General features: G+C 41.4%; 2 protein-coding genes across 2 annotated transcripts in view; one reads left to right on the forward strand and one right to left on the reverse strand.

Annotated features, from left to right (window-relative positions):
- The window catches only part of ATM (ATM serine/threonine kinase), a 102802-nt gene extending 97476 nt beyond the window's left edge, over nucleotides 1-5326 (forward strand). Inside the window, exons 63-64 of the mRNA XM_004614100.2 lie at nucleotides 1806-1942; nucleotides 2046-5326. Of these exons, the coding sequence (XP_004614157.2) occupies nucleotides 1806-1942; nucleotides 2046-2229 (321 nt within the window). The 3' untranslated portion in view covers nucleotides 2230-5326. The remainder of the gene's footprint in view (nucleotides 1-1805; nucleotides 1943-2045) is intronic.
- A 6707-nt stretch (nucleotides 5327-12033) lies between these two features.
- C3H11orf65 (chromosome 3 C11orf65 homolog) overlaps nucleotides 12034-24230 on the reverse strand; it is a 33560-nt gene continuing 21363 nt past the window's right edge. Inside the window, exon 8 of the mRNA XM_055132369.1 lies at nucleotides 12034-12325. Coding sequence (XP_054988344.1) covers nucleotides 12301-12325 — 25 coding nt within the window. The 3' untranslated portion in view covers nucleotides 12034-12300. The remainder of the gene's footprint in view (nucleotides 12326-24230) is intronic.

Here is a 24230-nt window from a genome sequence, read left to right on the forward strand (position 1 = left end):
GACCCAAAAAGCCAAAAAAAAAGAAATTACTGTGTTGAGTCTGTATGTCAACATATGGGCCAAACCATTCTTTCTAGATCTCCTTTGGGCCACTAGTAGCAATAAGGATTTTTGCTAACTGTTAAAATGGATCTAAATAATGTGTTGACAAAATTAAAGCTAAGGCTATGCTATTCCCAAGGCTAAAAGTGCATTTTCTTTTTCCTCCTTAGATTATATTAATATATTCTCTTACCTATTACAGTTTGTCATTGATTCTACACTAAAAGCACATGGTAACATGGATACTCAGCCTGGAGAGAGCTCAGGGGGCCGAGTATATGCTTTGCATGTGGAAGACCCGGTTTTAGTCCCTGGGTTTAGTAATTGCCCGCTCCCCTGAGCAACTCCCAAGAGCACTAATCTAGGAGTAACCCCGGAGCACTGCTGGGTGTAGCTTATGAAATAAGAAACAGCGACAAATGCTTCCATGTGCAGAAACTAAAAGTCTAATTTTTTTTGTACTGAAGACAAAAATGTCAAGCTTTTCAACTTAAGAGCAAAAGAAATTTGACATGTTCTCAGTTTTTTTTTTTTCACAAAATATTATTAGTATAAGGGGTTGGGGGGGGCACAATCTGTCAGTGCCCAGGGACACTCCTGACTCAAAGCATGGGGGAACTGCATGGAACAAGGGGATCAGACACAAAGTATTCACCGATTGAGCTCTGTCTCCCGTCCTCAAAGTTAGGCTTCCCAACTTGCACAATTCAAGCTGTACCTAGACAGCCAGGTGCAGGGGGATGAGGACCTATAAGCAAATACCCTTACCTGGACTTTATAAGAAATGGGAAGAACATGATTAGAGACCTGAAGAGATAGATAGTATAGGGGTTAAGGCACAGCTTTATATGCAGACGACTCCTTCAGTTCCCAGATTCGTAGCACCGTGGGTCCCCTGGGAATCACCAGTTGCAGCCGTAGAGAGCCCCAGTATTGCCAGGCACCGCCCTGAAGGCCCCAAGCACTGCAGAGCCTTAACACTGTATCCTCAGACCCTGGGATTTAATCGCGGGCCAGGCTGGCTCGGAGTCCTCTGAAGGGGCCCCTAGGCTTGGGAGACCCCTCATAAATAAAAAATAAACATAATTCATGCATATATTCTTTAGTGAAATAGTTTTAATCAATCAGGAAACATGGGTCTAGGGATGTCACCCCCTACCATGGACAAAGATAGTTAAGAATGAAATGTGAAACTCAGAGCCTTGTGCTGTATAGTTTTCCCACAAGGAATGTAAAGCGCAAACATACTCATATTTACCTTTGCTTCTTCCCTAGCTTCTAGGTGTCTGGTCTATTTTTTTTTTAATTTTGGGGGACCACATCTGGCAGAGACTTAGTCTACCCCAAGCTAAGTGCTCAAGGTTCACTTCCAGTGACGCCTGTGGGACCAACTGGTGCCAGGGATCAAGTCTGCTCCGCCACTAAGCTATTTCCCTGACACTGTTATTATAACCGGAATCTCTCCAGCAGTGCTTGGGGGGTCTGGAGGCCAATTCTGATGACTCTTGGCTCAGCACCATAGGCCTGATGGTACTTGGCTGGTGACCTGGTGCTGCTCGGGCTCAATGGTGCTTGAGCAACTAGGGCCACACCCAGTAATGCTGTGAGGCGCCCCGTGATACCAGGAATCACAGGGAGGGCGAACACTTGTGCTCTGCCTTTTTGAACTACCGCCCTGGCCCCTGACCTGCTATTTTTATAATCCTGACTGTACTGTTTCTGTGTCATCAAGTGCACTCTCCTCTTCGCTGTGCTCTCTCTAGGTTCTCCTGTATGATCCTCTCTTTGACTGGACTATGAACCCTCTGAAAGCCCTGTATCTACAGCAGAGGCCGGAAGATGAAACCGAGCTCCATTCCACTCTGAATGCAGATGATCAAGAGTGCAAACGAACTCTCAGGTGAGGCATATTTTAGAAAGGAATAGTGTCCACTGTTCAGATTTTTTTTTCCCCAGGACCTTTGATACTGTTCCATCTCTTTAAAACTTGTTTTTGTTATCAGTGATATTGACCAGAGTTTCAACAAAGTCGCTGAACGTGTCCTCATGAGACTGCAAGAGAAACTGAAGGGAGTGGAAGAAGGAACCGTGCTCAGTGTAGGTGGACAAGTGAATTTGCTCATACAACAGGCCATGGACCCCAAAAACCTCAGTCGACTTTTTCCAGGCTGGAAAGCTTGGGTGTGACTTTCAGCATATAAATTAACCTCGAATTCAACCTTTACAGATTACACTTCAGCCTTCATTTTTAACCTACCCATATATGTTAAAGAGGAATTGGTTGCATGAATTAATACTGTACTTTAAAAAAAAAGTTTAATACTAGTTTCAGTTACCTAAAAATTGATAGTCTTGAGAAACATTTCTTACAAAGTATGAGAAATATTTTTAATAATATCGACTCTACTATTTCTAAATTATCATTCACTTCTATTTATATTTTATTAAATCATCCACTTCTGGGCTAAACTTTTTTTCCTTAAGTACATGTTGATTGTTTTCAGCAGAATTACTGGCTTATGAATTAACTAAAAATGATAAAAACGCACTGCAGTAATATCACTGGTAGTTTTTCTTTCACTATGAACAGATATACCCTTTAGATTATATCTCTTTATATATTTTTATGGAGAAAGAGAGAGAGAGAGAGAATCATGGTGAAGCTACATTTAAAATCGGAAGAAATGTTAAAAACAAAATGACATTTAAGAAATATGTCTGTGGGTGAGAGGGATTGCTCAATGGGAGCACATATAAAACCCTGGCACCACCTGGCACACTACCAGATGTGTCAAATATGTAAATGAATATATCACCCAGGATTACTGAAAACTGAACTTACGTTGTGGAGAACAAATTTTGGAGAAACAATACGATTGCATTTTCATTTTTTAAAATTTATATTGAGCCCTTCATCTCTATCTGAAGCCCTTCTGTAGTTTCTGTTACTCTATCAGTGTTGCCCTCATATGTCTTGTAGTTCATGAGCTCTGATGAGCTGTGTGTAATATCCTTTCTAAATACTTATGTATGAGTTTCCAAGGGAAAGTGCTGAGGCACGCAGGACTCGAGCTTTCGGTGGCTGAGAACTGCCTCCCCAGGCTGGCTCATGGTGACAGACGGACAAAAGACAGGGGGAACAGAGAAACAGGGGCTGCACCCCAGGCTGGTTTGTAGTCAGTTTCTCTCTTTTCCCAGTGTAATTCTCTATCTTCCCTACACACAATCATAGTTGTAGTTTTGGTCGTAGTCCCAGTTATCATAGTTCCATCATCCTAGTCTCCTTGCAGACCTCAAAGTCCCCCTCTCCCCCTCTTACCCCTTACAGCATAGTTATATAGAAATCATGAAGAGTGGGGGTACACATAGGTGGGGTTGAACATTGTCAAAACAACAGAGGTAAAGCCCCTTCTTCTAAGAGGGCTTCTAAGAACTCTTCTAAGAGTTCTAAGAGATTAACTAAAGGGCAAAATCTCATCTGAGGGTTCCGCTTCCAGATTACTAGGAGATCTGCTCAAGAGCTGGATTCCATCCAGATTTATGGCTTGATCCTCTCCTCAGCTAGTAATCCACAGACCAAGTCAGTCTTTCCTAAGCCCAGCAGGATTCTTACTCAGTTACTTCTTTTTGGGTCATGACAGAATTTGTCCCATGACCATGCTTTTAACTTATTTACTTATGGTTCTTAGCTTGTCCCCTTTTGATTCCAGGACAGCTTATAGCTTGCCCTGGGTCCATCCAGTCCCTTCATCAGGACCCTGCTTTTGGAATGCTAGGAACTAAGGGCAACTGAGGCTTAAGTCAAGTTAATATAGATGCCCAGGAGTAAATATTATTTTGGAGTCAATTAACTCCCAGGTTACAAAGCATAGCATGAACTGTTTTCCTGTGTCTGTACAAGGACGCTGTCTCTATAAAAGGACGTTGCTAAACCATGCGTGTGACATAAAGGAAAGAGAAAAGCAATATAGGATTATTAGTGCTTGATGGAATTGGGTGTGCCTCAGGCGGACTGTTGTGGGAGTAAATAAACCTAAACTCCCTGCGGGAGAAGCCAGGATAACCCAATGTTATTCCATACTCATGGGGGTTTTCCTTCCTCTCGAAAATTATTTTTCTAAGAACTGGAGAGTTGCCTCACATCCTCTGAATTCTGGCTCAACCCCCAGCACCTCAGGGGTTATAACTTTTCATTTACTTTATATATATATATATATATATATATGTTTATGCAAAATATTGGTAAAATGCTGCTTCACTACCACCAGTAGTGGAGCCAAAACACATCAACACTTTCCATGTGTCACTTCTAATCCATCCTTCTCACTGTTTTCAAGATGCCTGTTTTGTCTTCCTGCTCTTCTGTTGGGGCCAGGTGCATGTCCCTCAGTGTCTGAGAGTTGCCCCCTGTGGTGCTCAGGCAACCATGCAGTGCTGGGGCTAAACCCTGGCTCCCAGCATGAAGCATGTGCTAATAAGTCCTGACTCTCCTTGTTTAATTTTCAATTGAAGTATCTAATTTATATTGGTGTTATTGTGTAAAACATACTGCTTCACACCTACCACCAGAGTGTCAGTATCCCTTTACTACTAAAGACACCTATATTTTTACTATTCCTAGTATTTCTGTTAGCATTTATAAATTATTTCTATTGGAGCAGGAGTGACAGTGCAGTGAGGAAACTGCTCCAGTCCCCAGCACCCCGTAGGGTTCCTGAGTCCCCCCAGGAGTGATCTCTGGCTGGAAAGCCAAGAGTAAGCCCTGAGCAGTGGTGGTGACACCACCCCTCACCAAAAAAAAATAAAAAATCATTTACATTGTATTAACAGATTCATCTATTTGGCATTTGGTTTCTAAAGAATTACTCCTTTTGGGGAGACTGGGCCACACCAGTGGTGCTGAGGGACTGCTCCCTGCAGCTCTGAGAGCCGCACCATACCAGAGATTGAGCCCAGGCCTTACACGTGCAAGGCATGTTTTGCATGGGCCTAGCCTATTAAGCTTTCTCCCTAGCCAAGAGAACTATTCTTAAAATCATTTTGCATTTTTTTTTTCATTTTGCATTTCAAATTACAAGCTCTGCTTGCTTTATACTACAAACTGTCTGAGTGACTGTTTAGAATATACTGGAGTATATAATATCTAAAGTAGGATGTACGTCCCTACCTGCTGTGCCATTTCTCCAACCCTGATTGTAGTATTATTGAATGTATTTCTTGACTGTACTATTACCAGATTCTGTTACATTGTTACGTGGTTTTCAATAAATAATTGTTTTTCAAATGTGCGTAAACACATTCTTTTTATTCCAATATGTAAATGTTTTGTGTACCAGGCACGATGCTAAGGTGAGAGCAATGACAGGCCAGCATGTAGGCCAGACAGTAGTTTATAATCTGGTTTGTACTGGGTAGATTTGTTGTCTAAAGTGATCTGATTGACATACAAGAAGTCTGAAAGATACATACTGGAATATGAGAAAGATCCTGATACTCCAGGTATGAAGTTTATGTTTCGCATTTTTAAGAAACAAATATCCTTCTACAGTGTTTTAGGATTGTTGAGCTAGATTCTGGAAAAACTAGTTTTATATATATGTAGTGGAGTCAAAAGTTTTCATTTCAGTAAGGAGAGACAGAACAGGAATTGTGTCACTTGCCTTCCATTTGGCCCGGTTTGATCCCCAGCATGCGGATCACTCTGCAGCACTGCAGGGTGTGCCCCCGAACCCCATAGGCGTACATACAGTCCATCAGCCTGGGGAATGTGTATTGGTCCCCAATGCACTAGGGGACCCAGTCACTGCCAGGATGGTGACAGTAGGGCACTTGCTTTGCAATGCGGCTGACCTGAGTTTTAAGCATCACCAGCTATGGCCCAAAAACTGGGCCCCCGGCAGGAGTGATCCCTGAGCTCAGAGCCAGGAGCACTGAGCACTGCCTGAGTACTGCTAGGCCGGCTCAGTATTCACTTACTTTTGTCATCACTTACAAGAGAAATTCAAATTAGTGTTTGTCATCACTTACAAGAGAAATTCAAATTAGTGTTTGTCATCACTTACAAGAGAAATTCAAATTAAGATGACAATGCGATCACCTTACACAAGTGAGAATGGCATAAAGCAAAATGAAACAAAAAGACTGGAGCCAGAGAGCTAGTCCAGCGGGTAGTGTGCTTGCTTTGCACATGGCCGACCCGGATTCTATCCCCAACATCCCATATAGTCCCTGAGCATCGCCAAGTGTGGAGGTGGTAAAAAGAACTTTCATGCACTGCTGGTGAAAATGTCTGTCTGGTTCAGCCCCTATGAAAAACAATATAGATATTCCTCAAAAAAATTAAGACTAGAGCTCCCATAAGATGCAGTGTTCCCACAAGACAATGGGATCAACTATATGCAATGGAATCCTATGCCGTCCCAAAAAAAATAATGAAATCACACAGTCTGCTTCAACTTGGACGGAACTGGAAGATTATATGTTAAGTCAAAGGACAAAGGCAAATACTACAAGTTTTCACTCATATGTTAGAGTAATTTGCCAAATGAAGAGTGGGCAAAATACTGGCTCTGGATTACAGAAATGCCAAGGAAGGAGAAGTGGAGGAGGGGAGCAATAAGAGGAGACCTGGAAGTAACACAGAGGCAAGGGCCAGGGGTCTCTGGTTTATCCGTGATAGAGGCAAGGGCTCTAGAGCTAAACTACTAGAACAAACAATTGAAAACATGGAACCCAAACTACTTTTTGCTTTTGGGCCACGCCCAGCAGTAATTAGGTCTTGTTCCTGGTGGGCTTGGGAGACTACATGTGGTGCCAGGGATGGAACCTGGGTCAGTAGCATGCAAGGCAAGCACCCTACCCACTATAGTAACACTCAGACCCAAAGTACAATAATTAAAATATATCTGCAAGGGGGGCAAGGGTGGGAAAAAGTGAATCTGTAGTCATTGGTGGAAGAATGGGATCATATGGTGGTGGAGTTAGAGATTAGAAAACATTGTATGACTAAAACACTGTAGCACTGCCATCCCCTTGTTCATCGGTTTGCTCGAGCGGGCACCAGCAACGTCTCCATTGTGAGACTTGTTGTTACGGGTTTTGGCATATCGCCACAGGTAGCCTTCCAGGGTCTGCCATGCGAGTGGGATACCCTCGGTAGCTTGCCGGGCCCTCCAAGAGGGACGGAGGAATAGAACCTGGGTCGGCCGAGTGCAATGCAAACACCCTACCGGCTGTGCTCTCGCTCCAGTCCATATGGCTAAAAGCCCACTATAATCAATTTTGTCAGTCACAGTTATCTACATTTAAATTTCTTGTTTAATAAAAGAAAAAAACACTTGGGAAGTGGCTTAAAGGCCTTGCATGCATAAGACCTTGTATCAAACCATGATACTGGGGGCTGGAGCAATAGCACAGCGGGTAGGGCGTTTGCCTTGCACGCTGCCGACCCGGGTTCGATTCCCAGCATCCCATATGGTCCCCTGAGCACCGCCAGGGGTAACTCCTGAGTGCAGAGCCAGGAGTAACCCCTGTGCATTGCCGGGTGTGACCCAAAAACCAAAGAAAAAAAAAAAACCCATGATACTAACAAAGCAAAACAAAAAAAACCCACCTAGGGAAACAGAACATCTTCAAGTTGATAAAAAAAAAATTTAGGGAAAAACCAAAGACTAATACCCTTTATGAACCTACAAAGTCTATACAAATATAAGCAAATCAATATGAAAAGGGATGGAACACATGCTTTGCATGGTGTCAGTCATGGTTCAAAACTCAGTAAGGACACTACACACCACCAGCAACATTTCTATAAATCAATAAATCAATATTTCTATACACACCACCAGCAATATTTCTATATATCAAATATTGCTGTAACATTAAAGTACCCAGACTAGGCCAAGTTGGAGTTGCTAATGTCAGGCCTCACACAACAAACTATTATTTTCTAGGATCTACTCTCAGAAAAGAAAGGTCTAGGCCGACCAGTAAGTGCTTCCCTGCTCTGTACAAATTACCTAGCCCCGTTCTAAGATGTACTTTTATTTAAAATTACAGTGGAATCCTGGGGGCAGGTATAGGTCAGTCACAGCCAAATTAAGTTCCTGCATGGTGGGGCTGGAGCAATAGCACAGCGGGTAGGGCATTTGCCTTGCACGCGGCCGACCCGGGTTCGATTCCCAGCATCCCATATGGTCCCCTGAGCACCGCCAAGAGTAATTCCTGAGTGTATGAGCCAGGAATAACCCCTGTGCATCACCGGATGTGACCCCCCAAAAAAAATTAAATTCCTGCATGAATATTTACCTCTTAGAAACTGACATCTATAGCAGTGAAGATAGCTCAAACAGCTGAAGTGCATGCTTTTACACACAGGAGGCCCAGAATCAATTCCAGGTAGCATAATGGTCCCCTAAACCCAGGAGGGTTTAGCTCTGAACACCCATCATTGTATGATGTGGCCCCAAACCAAAAAAACAAATGAGGTCATTGGCTAGTCTTCATTTCCTCTAATACTTATATAATTAACCCATGAACAAAAGTCATAAAGATATCAACAGACAATGGACCCTCTCTTATAAAGATGAATTTCACTACTGAATGTTAAGCCTAAAGAATGACATTTTACCTTATACAGCATCCACCACTTGAAAAGACCGTTTTGGTGACAACATTACATCAAACCAATTCTGCCTCTCCTTGAGGGCTAGACTTATAGACACATGTCTAATATAGCAAAAGTGATGGTTTGTGACCTCTCTGGCTAGAATGAAATGCCACATGTGGCTCCTAATTTGTCCTCTCTTCTCGGGTCGCTTAGTCATTTATATTATGAGGGCACTCAAGCAATCCTATGGAGATACCCAAGCATCAAGGACCTCCCACCAGCAATTATTTGGAGTACATCCTCCAACTCCAGTAAAGCCTTCAGGTAACTGCTGCAAGGGCACAATCTTCCTTGTAGATTTTGGGGTACACCTGTTTGTGCACTCAGGGCCGACTCCTGTCTCTATGCTCAGGGATGACTTCACTTCACTTCTAGCAAGTGCTGTGAGAACCATATGTGGTGCAAGGGGTCTAACCCGGGTTAGAAACATGCAAGGCAAGCACCCTACCTGCTGTACTACCTGACCTAAGGGCAAAATCTTTGTTGACAAACTTTTTTGGGGGGGTCACACCTGGTGATGCTCAGGGGTTACTCCTGGCTTTTCACTCAGGAATCACTCCTAGCAGTGCTCGGGGGATCATATGGGATGCTAGGTGTTGAACCTGGGTCAGTTGCGTGCAAGGCAAACGCCCTACCTGCTATACTATTGCTCCAGCCCCTTTGTTGACAAACCTAATGAGACCTCAAGAAAGAATCAACCAGTTAAATTGTTCCCAAATTCTCAACCATCTGAAACTATGAGATAATAAATGGCTGTTGTCTTGGGTAATTTAATTTTATAATTTACTAAGTAGTATGTAATTCCGATATAGTCTGTGAGAGAGGGGATAAAATTACAAAATACAATTTGATAGTAAGAGTTGGTACAAAGGAACCATAGAGATAATAAAGAAGTTAAAATATATGCCTTATGGGGCCAGAGCAGTAGTATAGCAGGTAGAACATTTCCCTTGTATGTGACCAACCCAAGTTTGTGGTCAACCCAAGTTTGATCCTGGCTATCGCTTTGAGCACCACCAGGAGTGATTGGTGAGTTCAGAGCCAGGAGTAACCCCTGAGCATTGCCAAGTGTGGCCTTAAAGAAAAAAATGTTTGCCTTGTATGCAGCCAACTGTTGTTTTATCACCAGTACTGTATGTGGTCCTCTGACCACTACCAGGAGTGATATCTGAGGATAGAGCCAGGAGTAAGCACTGAGCACCACTGGGTTAACCAGAGAGCAAGGTTGGTAAAAAAGTACTGACGTCAAATTACGGGCCCCATGGGCTGGAGTGATAATACAGTGGGAAGGGCATTTGCCTTGCACGAGGCTAACCCAGGCTCAATCCTTGGATCCCATATGGCTCCCCAAGCACCACCAAGGAGTCATCCTTGAGTGCGAAGCCAGGAATAACTCCTGAGCAGTACTGGGCATGGTTCAAACTATCACCTCCCCTCTACACACACTCTCTCTCTCTCTCTCTCTCTCTCTCTCTCTATATATATATATATATATATATATATATATATATATATGTCCCAAAAGAACAGATTATAAAAAGGGTCCAGAAAATAAAGAGTAACTCTCCTTCCTTAGATGAAAGCTATTACAGAGAAAAATGCAAATAGAATGATAAAGAGCATCATAAAAAAGTAATTATTAAAATACACTGGTGGCGCCCTTGGCCCAGATAAATTCGGAGCTGCCGAGAGTGAAGCGGACCTTCAGCACCTAAAGACTTTGATTCCAGAGACCTAACACATTCGGGCATCCAGCGCAGCTTCTAATAGCAATGCACTGGGACTTCGAACTGGGTTGCAACTCTGTGCTGCCCGGGGGTGGATTTTTCCTCCCCACCCTGTCTTCCTGCACGGAAAACGGCGGCAGCGGCGGCGGCACCCACATGGCAGGAGCCATCTTCTAAGAGTTCTAACCCAGAGGTATTCGATTTTTACACTTGGGGCTCCTAGGGACTCATGGGAAGTGGGTGTAACCGGCACGCCCTCGGCCCAGATAAATTTGGAGCTGCTGAGAGTGAAGCGGACCCTCTGCGCCTAAAGACTTTGATTCCAGAGACTTCTTACAGCAATGCACTGGGACTATGAGCTGGGCTATGCAATTTCTGGCAGAATTTTCCCTGGACTTTATACAGAAATCCAAAACCGCGCGGACACTGCCGCGTCCGCACGACTTAACATCTATAATTGTCAGCAATGTGAAACGGTTCCTTTTGAACAGGTCTGACTTGGGGGGGAAACTCCAAATAATAACAGTAAGTTTTTGTTGAAATATTGAAGGTTATTAATGTAGCAGCCACCTCTCTGGACTGTAAACTAAGCAACAACCCCACGCTGGCCGAGATGAGGAAATATCCCTCTTTCCAGGTTGTTTCCCATTTTCAGGGAGAAACGAGGCGTGGCGTATACCATACTATGAGGCGCGGGAAGGGGGATGAGGGGGGAAAAAAAAGGAAAAGGAAAAAGGAAAAAAACAGAATTATGTACTTGGAGCAGTGGGGCTACATATCTCTTCATTCCCAGCAATGGAAAACTAATTATCAAATGCTTCCTTGGTAGTAGGGCTGTCTTTCTTGGGTGGAAACTCCAACAACAATAGTGAGTTTTGTGTTGAAATATGGAACGTAATCAAGGTAAAGAGAAAATGAAATGAAATTCATTAGTTATACAGTAGGGGGTGGGGGGTGGGGGCGAGGGGTATACTGGGGTTTTGGGTGGTGGAATATGGGCACTGGTGAAGGGATGGGTGTTTGAATATTGTATAACTGAGACATAAACCTGAGAACTTTGTAACTTTCCACATGGTGATTTAATAAAAAGTTAAAATAAAATAAAATAAAATACACTGGTGGTAGAACTAACTGGAAGTGAAAATGAGGAAGATAAAGGCAACTGAGATGACAAAGTAGGTAGAGACAAAGAAAAGCAAAGAGGCATAGTGGGGAAAGGAAGAAGCACAGTGTGGGTTTTGTTTTGCTTTGTTTTGACTTGGGTCAAATCTGGTGGTGCTCAGGGCTTACTCCTGGCTCTATGCTCAGGATCCCTCCTGCCAGGATCAGGGGATCTTATAGGATGCTTGGAATGGAACCTGGGTTAGCTACATGCAAGGCAAGCCCCTTAGTGTTGTACTATCACCTTCAGGTCTGGTAAGAAGCCTGCTTGGATATTGAGTAAATGGAAAAAGAGCTCTGTTTAGCCTAAATGTGTAGAGTAACAAGAAAATAATACAAATATTTTTATACATGTCTTTATTTAAATATGATTGTAAGTACTATAGTTTCTCATAATACCAGGAATAATTCAGACATTTTTTATGACTGCTGTATTTAGTCTGACAATCTATTTGATTAAACTTCCTAGCTTAAATAAATCATATTCTGTGTAAAGACTTTATAAGTCACTCTAGTCTGAATAAACTCTATTGGCTGGTAAATCAGTCTTGGACTTGAAGACTCTGGCTCAAAAGAAAATGTTATATTTCATATGTGGAATCAAGTGTTCATGAATGAGATCTTGGTTTTACATCAATATTCTCATTTGCAGTATGATCTGATGGTCCCATTCCTGCCTGTGATAAATCTTCATGTATTATTTCATGTACTTGATGAAAAGGGAAAGCTAGAGAAGAATAACAAAAGATTAGAAAGATCTCAGGTGTGATAAGATACAAATAAACTACAAAATGGCCAGGTAAGCTCTATTCCACATTCCTCTAACCATTTTTAGAGCAACTTTCTTTATATCCTAGTTAACTGAATTATAAATAGCCCAATTTTTCTGAGTTAATTCTGCTTTTCACTACCTTTCATTATCTCTACAAAAGCCTATGCAGGACCTGGATTTGAGGTCTTATCTACTTAATAATTAGCTGTGTGATTTAAGACAAGTTATTTAACCTCTTTTAAATCTAAACATTCTCATCTACAAAATGGGACTAATAGCTTTCCTCCTCATATTTCTGTGAGATTTAAAATGTGGTGTTATATATAAAGAACCTAGACTTTAGGGACCAGAGAGATAATATGGGGTGAAGGTATTTACCTTAGTTTGATGTGGCCAATTCTGGTTTGATCCTAGGTACCACATATTGTCTCCAAGCACTGCCAGGTGTGATCCCTGGGCACAGAGCCAGAAGTAGCCCTCACATCACTGCTGGGTGTGACTTAAGCCCCAGATACTCCCAAAAGACTCTAGACTTTAGTTTGGCATTTAGTCTTCTGTAATTAACTACTAGCCAATAATTTTTTTAGTTTACATTAATTATTTTTTGTATTTTGGGCCACACCAGCAGTGCTCAAGGATATGAGAGATCAAACTCAGGTCAGCCACATATAAGACTCTATCCACTGTGCCATTGTTTCTGTCCCTAGCCAATAATTTTTATTTCAAAGTGGAGATACCTTTTTTTCTCAAGCAAGTATTCAAATCTGCTCTAAATTCTTGAAGAAACAGCTAGCACACATTTTCTCTCTTCTCCAATGCCAAAATCTTCAGTGTGTCATCTTCCCATTGACTTGTTATAATGCAAACTTCCAATACATAAAATTTTCATTTATTTTCCTTTTGATTACCATGCAGTTTCCCTTTCCATACTAATATCACTAGTAGTAATTTATATTCTCTGTTCCTTTTTCTGTTTTCTGTTTTTGGGACATATCCAACAATGTTCAGGATTTACTTCTTTGTGCTCAGGCATCACAACTGGCAGTGCTCAGGTTACTATAATAAGAGATGTCAGGACTGAACCTGGGTCTGCCGCATGCAAGGCATGCACGTTACCTGCTATACTATCTCTCCTGCCCCTGCTTCCACTTTAGTATTTGTCATTATTTTTTATTTTTTAACCATCACTAAGAACCTACAATGTGTTCTGCCCTCTAGTGAAGATAATTAAAGAGTTTTATAGAAAAGCGTTGACTTTAAAAATGAGCAAGAGATAACCATGCCACCTGACCCTGCGCCAGGCTGTTTCACTTAGGGTGCTCCACCCGCCCCAAGGGACCCTGCCCCAGGAGCAGAAAACCTCCAGAACTCAACTGTTGCAAGGCTCACGGCTCTTCTCCACATGCTCGGGCCGAACCTCACTCACAAGTGAATGTGGCCACAGTCACAGTTGAGCAACAACTCATACCTCACACTAGCCATTTTCCAAGAGTATTGCACCACATTTGATGGGGTTCAAAGTAAGGCAACCATCCTTAGAGGAAAAAATATACATATACACATATATGGTATTACATATATATATATATATGTGTGTATATATATATATATAAGCACACAAGGCTTAACCTTTAACAACATATCAGTGATCTCTTATAAAAGGGCTTAATGGCCCCTGGGTGAAATACAATAATTTTCACACTCTTTCCTCTAAGGAAACTTTTTTGGGGCATTTTCAGCAGTTTTTCATAACGAACAATACAAAATAAATTATTTTGGTTCTGCTTTGAAACAGAGGTTGGGGTTCGGGATGGAAACATTTGAAATATGGTAGTGGGAAGGTGTGATGATGGTGGGATTGGTGTTCGAATATTAAATGCAAAAAAAATATTGTGAATTACTTAATAAAAAATAAAAATAAGCAAAACATTGGGAAAAATGAAATAATTAAATTTGCTTACACATGGATAGACATGTAGAGTATCATGCTGAGCAAAATGAGTTGGGAGGAGGAAAGACAAAATCCACTCTTGTGGGATATAAAAAACATAGTATGAGAATAATACTCAAAGACAATAGGAGGCAACAGGTCCTCCTGGCAGTGGTAAGAAGCCTGCCACAAAGAGAGAGGGCAGAGTGCAGTTGTGACAGAGAAGGGGCCACTATGACAATGACAATTGGATTCAGTACAAGAATTAGGTGCTGAAAGGAGATAAAATGATATGCATGCATGATAGCATTTCAGTAAGTGTTGCAAACCTCAATGCCTAAGAGAAAAAAGGGAAAAGAGAGAGAGCGAGAGAGAAGAAAAATGTCTGCCATAGAGGCAGGCTGGGGCAGAAGGTGGGAGGTAAACTCGTGACAGTGGTGGCTGAAAATGTGCGCTGGTGAAGGGATGGGTGTTGGAACATTGTATGACTGAAACTAAATTATGAACAATATTGTAACTGTATTTCACGGTGATCCAATTAAAATTTTTTAATAAAAATAGGAAAGAAGCGAGTGATGATGAAGTTGCTGTGAGGGTGAAAACAGGACACATTAAGAATGTAAAGCAAGACTCATCTGTGGAATAGAGAATAACAGAGTAGGAGACTAACACCCAAGAATAGAAGAATAGTAGAAATAAGTACCAGGAGGTTGACTCCATGGCTTGGAAGCTGGCCTCACATTCTGGGGAGAGGGCAACTCAGAGAAGGGATCACCAAGTATAATGCGGTGGGTCGGAGGCCATGCGGGGGAAGGGTGATGCGGGCTAAATGTGGTCTAGAGACTGAACACAGTGGTCACTCAACACCTCTATTGTGAACCACAACACCTAATGAGAGAGAACAAAAGGAAATGCCCTGCCACAGTGGCAGGGTGGGGTGGGGGAAGATGGGATTGGGGAGGGTAGAAGGGATGTTGGGTGTACCGGTGGTGGAGAATGGGCACTGGTGAAGGGATGGGTTCTCAAACTTTGTATGGGGGAAACATGAGCACAAAAATGTATAAATCTGTAACTACCCTCATGGTGATTCACTAATTAAAAATAAATAAATTTTAAAAAATAAATAAATAAAAAATAAATTCTTCTGAAATTTGAAAAAAAAAATTAAAAAGAATGTAAAGCAAGGCCAGAGCCAGAAAGCCATGAAATAGTTGGGTTTTTAAGTACCATGGGGAAACTAAGGTAGCCGTGGTTAAGAGCATGGAATCTGGAGTCAGCATGCATCAATTCAAATTCCAGTACTCACAAAACTCTTTATATGTATCACTTCATCCTACTACACAACAACCTATGACAATTAGGTATGCTATTCTAATTTTATAGTAAAAGACCTTGAGCTAGTAACTTGCCTAAATTCACACAGCCAGGAAACACAGCACCAAAATTAAAACTGGGCAGTCTGAATCAATATACCACAAAGAACACTTTATGGACACTTACATTATAATAGCAGGATAGAACTCATATTTGGAGTAACCATATTCTTGGGCAATGTAAGAAATATTGATATTTCTGGGATATGATGGTGTATGATAAGCTGTTTCAAGATGTTCTCACTTTCAGTTCAGTGTCACAGACCACTGAAAGGGCAACAGTGGTATTTCTAAAATTATTTTCCCAAGTGTATTCTGCTCATTTAAAATTATTACCCAAAGAGGCTGAAGAGATAATACAATGAGCAGGGAAAGCGCTTGCTTTGCATGCAGCCAATCCAGAAGAGATCCCTGGCACCTCATATGGTTCCCCAAACCCATCAGGAGTTATCCTTGAGCCCAGAGCCAGGAGGAAGACCTGAGCCACTGGGTGTGGCCCCAAAACATATAAAATCATTACCTAAAACATGAATGTTCAAGTAAGTTTTTGAGAGGATTTTTTTTAGCCCATCTAATTTATTCCTAAGAGGAAAATTTCTTTTGATTTCCAAATAGAAATCTGACACACAAAGGTAAAATTGAGACCAGAGAGACAGTAAATTGGGTGAGGCACCCACCTACCATGTAGCCAGTCAGGTTGATTTGCTGCACATCAGTGTCCCCTGAGCCTCACCAAGAACGAGCCCTTAGCACAGAGTCAGGAGGAAATGCTGAGCACTGATGGGTATGGGCTACCCCATAGCTACCCCCCATAAAACAATATAAAAATGACTTGGCAGATTCATCTATATTTATGTATCATGGTGCTGAAATGTTAGATGCTTATAAATGTGTACATGTGTAAGAAGTATTGGTTTCACTCACAAGAATTATCTTTAAAGTATTGCTAAATATACCTACTTTTGAAGTTAGTTGATGACTTGCTTGTAGCAATTTCCTTCCAGTTGGCCATATACCTAAGCACATTATATGAGCATTCATAAATCAAATTATAAGAATAAGTTGATTCATTAGCGTCTACTTCTAAAAATTTCACTTTCCCTATAAAACTCTTGGATTAGTGATGACTAATGGGTTGTTCCACATTTTTAATATTAGAACTTTCCCATTGTAAAATAGCTCTCATGCTCCTGAGGCAATCCCCCAGACAACTTGCTGGAGGAGGTACAGAAACCATGCCCACCATCTCTGCTAATAGTGCCCTTGGTCTTCCTCTAGGATCTTTCCTTTTTTACATCCTGTTCTTCCTGCAAGATCTTGTCCTCAGCTAATACCTCAATTTCTTTTCTTTTCTTCCTTTTTTTTTTACTGGCAGGGCTATGGTGCATACCTGGCAGCTCAGGACTAGCGCTCTTGGCTCTGCACTCCGGAATCACTCCTGGTGGGGATTGGGGGACCTAATGTGGTGCTGGGGATTAAACAAAGCCACATGCAAAGCAAACATCCTACCAGCTATACCAGGTCTTTGGCCCCATCATTTTCTGAATTGTGTGTGAAAAGAAAACTCTTGGCAGGAAAATTCAGGAGATGAGAAAATTTTCTCCTTAGTTCTAGATTACTGACCTAAGTCTGACATGTCAGTGTAAATTTGAAGGGTGTGGGTTTTTTTTTTCTTTTTGGGTCACACCCGGCGATGCACAGGGGTTACTCCTGGCTCATGCACTCAGGAATTACTCCTGGTGGTTCTCGGAGGACCATATAGGATGCTGGGAATCAAAGTCGGGTCAGCCGCGTGCAAGCAAACACCCAACCTGGTGTGCTATCGCTCCAGCCCCTGAAGGGTGTGTTTTTATCTGCTAGAGCAACAGTGCTGTCATTGCTGTGTCAAGTAAATGTAAGGCTATTACATTCTGGTATATTTAGCAGAGATCAATTTATTTTAGCACACCCGGTGGTGCTCAAGGCCAATCCCTGGCTCTGTACTTAGAAGTGATCCCTTGTGGTGCTTAGCAGACCATACGTCGTGTATGGGATGCAGACAAGGCAAACACTTTACCTCCTCTTCTCTCTCCAGTCCCCCAATTTAACATTTCTATTGTCCAAAAGTCCCTACTCAGAATATATATATACATATATATATATATAAGAGCCCATAAAATACACAAAGAACTCTCACAGATCGGGTTAAAAGAATATTTGAAGGGCTAGGGACAGAGAGATAGTACAGTGGGTAAGGCACTTAGTTTGCATGCAGCCAACCTGGATTTGATCCTTGGCATGAGCCTCACCAGGAGTGATCGCTGAGCACAGAACCAGCGGTAAGCCCTGAGCACCACCAGGAATCCCCCAGACAAAAATACACATTTGGGACAGGTATATATTTGGATAAGTACATATCTGGGATAGGTACATATATTTTTGGTCCCTGTTCCTTCCAAAAAATTAACTTGTTTGAAAAATATGAATATCCTGAAAAATTAACAGCTATCTTGATAGAGACTATGCCCTTGAAAATCCAGCAGGGTGAACAGTAGCAATGATCACCATACCCATCATGTGGCATTGTGGGTGACTCAGTGGTTATGATCAGGGGCTGTTATGTTCTAAGGACAAACAGTGACATATCTCTGGATACTATAGAATTTGCAAGAGTGCTCATCAGTGTTCTTGAGTTTATTACTGAAGTTGACGCTATTCTGCAAGATTATAACAGTTGAGGGGCCGGAGCGATAGCACAACGGGTAGGGCGTTCGCCTTGCACACGGCCGACCTCGGTTCGATCCCCGGCATCCCATATGGTCCCCCAAGCACCGCCAGGAGTAATTCCTGAGTGCAAAGCCAGGAGTAACCCCTGAGCATCGCTGGGTGTGACCCAAAAAGCAAAAAAAAAAAAAAAGATTATAACAGTTGATATACTAAGTACTCAGTGTACTCAGTGTTGCAATGTGCATCTAAAGATACACTTGATTTCTTTCTAGAGAGCATCCATATGTGATAACAAAAGAAAAGCACAAAATCCTTTGGGAAGAAACTGGTTTGTATCATTCAATATGATGTTCAATATGATGGACCATACTTACGCATGGTACAACAACTGAAAACTTGTCCATAGATTGTTTTTTTATTTGCAGTGCGTGCAGTGGCTCATCCACTGTGGGGTGCTATCAGCCAACCACCAGGTGACCTGGGACTCGGCGCAGGTGTTCGACCTGGCACAGACTCTCCTTGAGAGGGTCTTGCTCTGCCAGCTGCTCAACAACCTCCAGGCGCACTCCATCAACATCAAGGAGATCAACCTGAGGCTGCAGATGTCCCAGGTGCTTCCCAGAGATGCAGGCAGGTGTGTGTCTGTCAGTATAGATTGTTACAACATGCCAGTCGACCAAAAGCTTATATTCAGTAGACTGGAGCACCTGTAAAGGTGATTAGAGGCTGCCCCAAAAGCCTCCGTCCCTCTCAGAGAGCCCAGCAAGCTATTGAGAGTATCCCCCCCACACAGCAGAGCCTGGCAAGCTACCCATAGTGTACTCAAGATGCCAAAAACAGTACAATGATGGTCCTGATTCCCCTGATCCTGAAAGAGCCCCCAATAAGCCATCGGGCTACACTAGCACTCGGCAGGGATGAATGGAGCATTACTGGTGCCCGCTTGAGCAAATCGATGATCAACGATTTGATCAACGGATGACAGTGATACTATTTGAGGATATTTGGGTCACACTTAGCTGTGCTCAGGGATCACTCCTAGCAGTGCTCAGGAGACCATACGCAGTGCTAGGATCAAAATGGTTAGCAGTATGCAAGGCAAGTGCCTTGAGCCCTGTATTTTCTCTCTGGCCCTTGTCCATAGATTCTGAAGCAACTTCTTCAAATAATTAGTAGTTACCAATTCTCCTAAGGGGAAATTAATAAATTCTCATCAAACCAGGCTTTCTTAAACCATTAGATATATCTAGACAATTACAAAGATCTAAAGCAAAGTAGGCTATGATTATCCTAAATACATAGGTAAAAAGGTGCTTATTCCTAATATCTATGACAATTAGAGAAGATTCGTGCAAAAGTCTGTGGTCAGTAATTGAAATTAGTAATGCTACAGAAATAATTATTTTAAATTCCACTTAAATTTATTGTATAAGTCTCACAGAAAAACTTTCTAAGAATTTACAATTGATATAAAATTATAACAATACTCAAGTCAGAGAATGAGTTGAGAAATTAGCTTTGTGCAGTGGCAGTATCATAGTCAATAAGGTTTACCCAAGAAACTATATACAATTTGGGCATATTAGATATCTACATTGTAAATCAAAGAAAATCTCAGTATATTCATCTCCAACTCCATGTATAATTGAAATAAAAACCACAATCTCTTCAAGCCTTAATATTTTATGCTGTTTTTTTTGTTTGTTCTGGAGGTAGGGGTTGACTACTCCAGACTTGTGCTCAGAGGTCATTCCAGTGGTGCTCAGGGGTCCATGTGTTGCTACAAATTAAACCTGGGCTGTATCCCATATAAAGCAAGTGCTAAGCCCATTGAACAATCTCTTAGGCCTAGTTATTATGTTTTTAACCTTTCTATTCCCCATGAGAGAATTCATTGGGAATTTTCATCAATTACCAGAGAGAGGTATTCAGATTAGAGGATGACAGTCTTGTTTTCTTTTCCCACCAGAGCAGACACCCTCTCCCCACCTATCTTCATTCTTTTCAGGCTGTTCCCATGTGTTGTCACAGTCATCCACATGAAGAACAACCTTGTTTCCTAAACTGGGCTTAAGTCATAGTTCACCATTGGATTGCAATGGCCCACAGAGGACAGTCAGTAAGTCTTTTTTGGTTTGTTTTTGGGTTTTGTTCAGCAGAGCCCCACCAACACAAACCCAAAGCCACAATCTCTGTCAGGAATTAGTAAGCATAAACTCCAGATGGCAACCAAGGTCTACATGAATCTATACAGAAAAACAGAGATAAATTCTTGTATTTTAATGATTTTGCAAACCTCAATTGTCTTAACTCACCAGTCAAGAGGCCTGTACAGAGTGGAGAAAAAGACTAGAAAGAAAATCAACTTTCTGCTGCTTACAATAGACAATTGAGGGGCTGGAGCGATAGCATAGTGGATAGGGCATTTGCCTTGCACGCGGCTGACCCGGGTTCAATTCCCAGCATCCCACATGGTCCCCTGAGGAGCACCACTATTCCTTAGTGCAGAGCCAGGAATTAACACCTGTGCATTGTTGGGCGTGACCCAAAAGGAAAAAAAAAACAAGAGATATTTGAATTTGGCTACCAAAGTAAAAACTGGCAAATGGTAGCCTAAAAATGATAGGAGCCGGGGAGATAGTATACCAGATATGACATTTGCCTTATATGCAGCTGACTCCAGCTTGATCCCTGGTAACATATATGGTACCACAAGCCCTGCCAGGAGTGATTCTGGAGCATAGAACCAGTTCTGAGCATCACGGGGTGTGAGTTAAGATTAAAAAGCTCAACAAAATGAAGACAAGTAATTTATCTCAATATAGTAAAGGTTATATGCAACAAACTCATATTATACTCAATGGCTGAAAGCCCTCATCACTCTAAGATCAGGTACAAGGAAAGGACATCTATTCTTACCACTGTTATTCATCATAGTATGGAACTACTATGAAAGAAAACAAAATTAAAGGAATTAAAATCAAAACGAAGTTAAACTGTCACTATTTACAGATTATAAGATTAAATAGATAGGAAACCCTAAAGATTCCATCAAAATACATTTTAGAAACATAAATCTGTGCAATTGCCTTACAAGTGTCTGGCACTGGTTCAATTCAAAGGACCATATATGATCCCAGCACTGAGTGATCACTGAGCACAGAGTGAAGTAAGCCCTAAGCACTGCCAGGTATGGCATAAAAACAAAGAAAAACCTGCACAGTAAAGTGGAGGCTATAAAATCAATACACATAAATCTGCAACATCCTATATGCAATGATGTAGAAGAGAAAAATACTAAAAAAAAACCTATTTAAAATTGCATCCAGAAAACCCAAATACCAGGAACAGGAAGCTACTTCATAGAGTTATAACAAGCATCTTACATGCATTAGGCCTCAAGTCAGACCTCAGAAATTAGAGCTCAGAAATTGCATGTTCCCCCATCCCCCCAGAACCATCAAGTATAGCCCTGGTGGTCCTGGTGCAGCACCAGGGTAACCACCAGTACTGCTGGGTCTGAGTAATATCTGATTGTCAGGCCCAAGCACTGAACCATCAAGTTTTTACTTTTCTTTTGTTTTGGAACCATATCCAGCACTGCTCAGGGCTTATTTCTAGCCTGTACTTAGGAATCACTCCTGGAGGACTCAGGGAACTCTTGCAGGCTATCGAACCTATGTTGGCTGCATGCAAGGCAAGCATCTTACCTGCTGGTCTCTGGACTTCATCATCAATTTCATGCAACTGAACTGAGTATCTTCAAGAAATGTCCCCAGGTCCCCTGAGTACTGTTTGGAACATTCCCTTCTTCCCAAACAATTAATATCTGATACCTAAGAATCAACATTAAAAGGCGGTAAGAGCTGGAGATAGGATACACAGGTTATGGCAGTTGCCTTGCATGCAACCAATCCTGATCTCTTACTGCATGCATATGGTCCTTCAAGCATCCCCAGCAATGAGTCCTAAGTACAGAGCCAGGAATAATCCCTGAGCACTGCCATTATGCCCTCCCACCAAGCAAAGAATAACACAAAAGCAAATAAAATGAGGTGAAAGACATACATCAAAAAAAGATATTACTATTAAAAAGAAATAAAAACATTAAAATGGGAAGATATGCCATGATTATGGACTAGAAAAATAAGCAATCTCAGAATGACCATCCTACTCAAGTTGTATACAGATTCAGTGTAATCCCTATCAAAATTTCAACATCATTCTTTAAGAAAAATCATATAGTGTTAAAATATCATGAAACTTCCTGAATTGTCAAAGCAATCCTGAGAAAGGAGAAGACGGGAAACATTGCATTCCTGGACTACAAAGCTACTGTAATCAAAAACAATGTGATACTGGAATAAAAGCAGACTCTAGACCACAGATAATAATTTAGAGTCCAAAATTATACCTTCATATATATATGCATATATATATATATATATATATATATGACAGTAAATTTACGAAAGGAGTCAAGAGCCTAAAGTGGAATACAGAAAGCCTCAATAAATGGTGTCAGGGCAAAAGCTTAGCCAAATGAAAAGAACTAAAATTGGACTACTGTCATACACCATACACAAAACATAAAATAAACTAAATACCCTGAGGTTACACACAAATCACAAAATACAATAAAAAAATTAAGTTACCATGAAACTAACTTCAAAGTTGACATCAATGACTCAACTCCACTGGCAAAGAAAAGGATAACAATGGCACTACCATCAACCTAAAACAACAACAACAACAACAAAAATCTCCTCAAAATCTAGAGAGAAAACTTGATCAGACACTTAGCCAAAGAAGAAATTCAGATGGCCAACAGTATTCAGCATCAGAGATAATAAAAGAATGCAAATAAAAACTAGATATAACCTCACACCATTGAGAATAGTTACATCTCAAAGGTTACAAACAACCAGTTTTGTGGGGAAAAAATCTGTATTCACTGTTGGTAGAACTATAAACTGGTTTAGTCTATATGAAAAACAGCACGGAAACTTCTCAAAAATTAAATAAAACTCCTATGTGATCCAGCAAATTCCATTCCTTGGTATGTATCCTGAGAGCGAAAAAATACTAATTTGAAGACAAAAGCACACCTATATAAACTACAGTGCCATTTACAATACTGAAGATCTGAAAGCAATCAAATATCTAACAATAGGTGAGTTGCTAAGGAAATTATGGTTAGGGCCAGGGGGATAGCTCAATGGATGGAGTGCTTTGCATGCAAGGGGTCTGGGTTCAATTCTTGGCACCATATGTTCCTCCTGAGCACCACCTGGGGTGAACCCCCTAAGCACAAAGTCAGAATAACCCCCTGAGCACTGCTGGGTGTGCTTCCAACAAAGAAAAAAAAGGAAAGAAATCATAGTTTGTATAGACAATGGAATACTACTATGCTATAAGGAAAAGTAAGATCTTGTGAATGTTAAACTAAATAAATCAGCGGGAGGAGAAATACCGATAATCTCCCTCATCTGTGGTATATGTGGTATACAGAAAAACAAAACTAGAGAATAGATAGTATCAAATAATGACAAAGCTTTGACCTTGGATTACAAACTTCAAATTACCAAACAGTTGGGAAGGGAGAGGATTATGAAGCGGTAACTAGAAATGATATAAAGTGCCTAAAAGGGTCTTTGGCACTTTGGTAGCAGTGAGGTGTAATAACTTTATACCTCAAACCCATAAACATGAATAGAATTTTAACAACCATGTTGTTTAAACTATAATACTTTTTTAAAAATGGGGGCCACTCCTGGTATTGCTCAGGGCTTCCTCCTGGCTGTGTTCAGGGATCACTCCTTGCAGGCTCGGGGGACCACAGAGGGTGACA

The sequence above is a fragment of the Sorex araneus genome, chromosome 3 (assembly GCF_027595985.1).
Source record: "Sorex araneus isolate mSorAra2 chromosome 3, mSorAra2.pri, whole genome shotgun sequence".
Lineage (NCBI taxonomy): Eukaryota > Metazoa > Chordata > Mammalia > Eulipotyphla > Soricidae > Sorex > Sorex araneus.